Source organism: Triticum aestivum, chromosome 6B (genome assembly GCF_018294505.1).
Source record: "Triticum aestivum cultivar Chinese Spring chromosome 6B, IWGSC CS RefSeq v2.1, whole genome shotgun sequence".
Classification (NCBI taxonomy): Eukaryota; Viridiplantae; Streptophyta; class Magnoliopsida; order Poales; family Poaceae; genus Triticum; species Triticum aestivum.
The window spans coordinates 479,823,641-479,827,414 of record NC_057810.1 but is presented as its reverse complement, the minus strand read 5'-3'; the positions used below and the strand labels follow the sequence as shown (position 1 = coordinate 479,827,414).

Sequence of the window (3,774 nt, the reverse complement as noted above, 5' to 3'; positions counted from 1 at the left end):
GGTAATGGTCGTGGCGTGAGAGATGGAGACACGTATCGGGATGCAATTTTAACGGAGTAGAATGGTTGCTTCACCACTCGTTCCGCCCTTGGCGTGTGCTCGTCTACCAGTGCAGAAAAACGCCAAAGCCCATCTCATTACCGAGCCTGCACTACACACACAGCAACAATACAAAAACGAAATCACTAGCATGGTAGAGAACCGGGCTAGTAGAACTCTCCCGCTACTGTGGGCTAAATTGAATTCTTTCTTTGTCTCGAAAAAAATATTAAATTCCTTCATAACATGGAAAACAAGCGAAAGCCCAGACGTTCTTTGTGTCAGAAAAAAATAAATTCTTTCTTGGAAAACAAGCGAAAGCTCAGACGGAGAAGCAACAAAGGCAGGGAGAGGAACACCGATCCCCCACTCCACCCCACCCCACGGAGAGAAGGAGAGGAGAAGAGAAGAGAAGAAAAGATCCGATCCGGCGGATCGAAGCGCAACCACCGTCTCGACGTCTCGTCTCGCCCTATCCGTTTCCTCCGTTTCACACTCTCCTCACCCCGTTCCCCTTCCTTGGTATAAGTCCTCCCTTGCTATTTCCGCCTCACATCCGACCACAAATCCGCACCCCGGACGCCCCAGGACCAGCAGCAGCCATGACGCCCTCCGCCGTCGCCAACCTAGCCGGCGCCTCCCCGCTGCCCGCCTTCGCGCCCAGGCCCAGGTCCAGGCCCAACTCGGCCAGCCCGGGCCCGTTCGGGCCCGCGCCGCGCCGGCTCGCCGTCGCCGCCCCGCCGCGGGCCTTCTTCTCCTCCGCGCCCTACCAGCCGCCGGAGCCGGAGGGCTACTCCTCCGTCCGGGAGTACGGCCTCGTGCCCATGGTCGTCGAGACCACCTCCCGCGGGGAGCGCGCCTACGACATCTTCTCGCGCCTGCTCAAGGAGCGGATCGTCTGCATCCACGGGCCCATCGCCGACGAGACGGCCTCGCTCGTCGTCGCGCAGCTGCTCTTCCTCGAGTCCGAGAACCCGCTCAAGCCCATCAGCCTCTACATCAACTCCCCCGGGGGCGTCGTCACCGCCGGGCTCGCCATCTACGACACCATGCAGTACATCCGCTGCCCGGTCAACACCATCTGCATCGGCCAGGCCGCCTCCATGGGGTCGCTCCTGCTCGCCGCCGGCGCGCGCGGGGAGAGGCGGGCGCTGCCCAACGCCAGGGTCATGATCCACCAGCCCTCCGGCGGGGCCCAGGGCCAGGCCACCGACATCGCCATCCAGGCCAAGGAGATCCTCAAGCTGCGCGACCGCCTCAACAAGATCTACGCCAAGCACACGGGTCAGAACATCGACAAGATCGAGCAGTGCATGGAGCGTGACCTTTTCATGGACCCCGAGGAGGCGCGCGAATGGGGGCTTATAGACGAGGTCATCGAGAACCGCCCGGCCTCCCTCATGCCTGAGGGCCTCAGTGCCGTTGACCCGCCTCACCACGGTGGGGGCGCCGGCGCCAACGGCCGTGGCAGGGACAGGGATATGGAGGAGCCCTCCGCGGTATGAGGGGTGGCCACGAAGGTGAAACCTTTTTCTGAGTCCGGTGGCTATGTTGTTTGTTGTTAGATCTAAGTTTTGATGATTCCTAATACAACAGGTCAACTTGGTATCTCCTCCCTGTTGTTTCAATTGCCTGAACTGAGCTATTGCTGATATTATTGCAACTCGTAAAAGGGATTCCATTCCTTTGATACTGATAAATTGATAGTGTGTTGAATGTCCGTTATACGATCAATTTCAGGTTACAGCATCAAAAATCATGTTCTTCTTTTTTGCACATAAGATTTTCTTTGCTTTGTGTCAACAGCCAATTAGTTTTATGACGATGTTTTCTTTATATGCAGTATATGATGTACTTAGAGATGCATCAGTTGTCATTCTTTTCCTGTCCTTTTAGGCTAACCAGCATACACCATCACTATGGCGCTGTCCAATGTTCTTATTCACTACTCCCTCCGTCCCACAATATAAGATCGTTTCTCAAGCTAACATAAGATCTTATATTGTGGGACGAAGGGAATATAAGGTTAATTTCCAGAATCACTCAAGCGAAGAGGCATTAGCAGAAGTGTAGTTTATGTAGAGTTACTTTCACTGTTATTAGGAGCTTAGTGTTTAGAGATGACTGGATTAACCAACTTCAAAGAATGGTTTAGCATGTCTAGAAGTGTCAATATTTGGTCAAGCATTAAGCTATACAATTTGAAGGTAGAATTCTACTCCCTCTGTAAACAAATATAAGACGTTTTAGAGACTTGACACAAGTCTCTAAAACCTCATTTGTGTACAGAGGTTGTAAGTAGCTTGTGGTGTTGAGTTTGTTCAGATACAAGCTATGTGATTCATCCGGCGCTTCAGCCTTAGCAAACATCCAGAATGTGTTGCAGAGTTGCAGTATATACCTATGAACCAGACCAAGTTCCATTCCTAGAAACAGCATTCTAAAGAGTGATGCCTGTGCAGCCACCCAACTGTTAGGCACCCTGTCATGTTGTGATTTTGCCTGTAGGTAGAGTGATGTGTTCTTGCAAAGTGCAGCTTTCATAATTTGAATTGCTCATTTTGGTGAATTGGATATAGTGGAATATGCATTCTGGATGTTTGCTTGCTTGGAAAGTGAGATATTTCTCAGCTCTGTTTGTCAAACCATGGTATTCTATTATTATTATTATTATTTTCTGTTCAACACAGGCAGTTTGCAGTATATCGTAACTGTCTACTGGAATGTGTTGTCGATAACATTATACTACCTAGAAACAACGTACTAAAACAACGTACTAAAGAGTAATGCCTGTGCAGCCACTCAACTGTTAGGCACCATGTCATGTTGTGATTTTGCGTGTTGGTAGTGATATACTCCCTCTACAAACTAATATAAGTGTGTTTAGATCACTACTTTAAACTAATATAAGAGCATTTAGATCACTAAAGTAGTGATCTAAACGCTCTTATATTAGTTTACTGAGGGAGTACTTGCAAAGTGCAGCTTCTGTTATTTGAATTCCTCTTTTTGATGAATTTGGATATGGTGGAATATGCATTCTGGATGTTTGCTCTCTTGGAAGTGAGGTGCTACTTCCGTCTCAAAATGTAAGATGTTTTTGTAGGCCAGACATTTTGAGACGGAGGTAGTATTTCTCACCGCTGTTTGTCGAACCATGCTACTCTATTATATTTTTCTTATTGAAAATAGGCAGTTAGCAATATATCTTCATTGAGTTGATGGTTGTTGCCGGAGTCTCCCTCGTCCTCTCATTTCACGGTGGGCATGGCTGGGAACTCATACTCTCACACAAGCTTCTGCAAGCAAATCAAAGAACAGGTTAAGACCGTAAAAAAAAAACATGTTAACAGAAGCACACTGCAGCTGAAACAGACGGATTTTGGTCGGCACTACACCTCGTGCCTTTTTTATTTTTTGGGGTTAACTAATTCAACGTGATGCGCTAGATATCGCTCTATAATCAAATATAGACTGATATGTAAGTTCAATCCAAAATTCTCAAAGCACAAGGTCTAGTTCAAGATTTTAGATAAAAACTATAAATTTTATTATATTATAGGCAATGGGGTACATTGTCTGGTTTTTAAACTAGGCAAGGACCTTTATTTATAGGGCTTAGAGAGCATCTAAAACCACGATCACCTAATTTGGTGCCCTATACGGCCGCGGACGTGTCCATTGGCAGTGCTCCTAATCTGGTGCCCTATACGCCCGCGGACGTGTCTGTTGGCA

The 3,774-nt window shown here is 48.3% G+C and overlaps 1 protein-coding gene across 1 annotated transcript; it reads left to right on the top strand.

Moving 5' to 3' along the window:
- Window positions 1–407: 407 nt before the first annotated feature.
- LOC123137576 (ATP-dependent Clp protease proteolytic subunit) lies at window positions 408–1,773 on the top strand. The gene has a single exon (XM_044557393.1). The coding sequence runs from the start codon at window positions 642–644 to the stop codon at window positions 1,542–1,544; it is 903 nt and encodes a 300-aa protein (XP_044413328.1). The 5' UTR covers window positions 408–641; the 3' UTR covers window positions 1,545–1,773.
- The last annotated feature ends 2,001 nt before the right edge of the window (window positions 1,774–3,774 follow it).

Bases quoted from the DNA above. Each gene is read 5' to 3' on its own strand.
- LOC123137576 (XM_044557393.1), top strand. From the start codon at position 642: ATGACGCCCTCCGCCGTCGCCAACCTAGCCGGCGCCTCCCCGCTGCCC.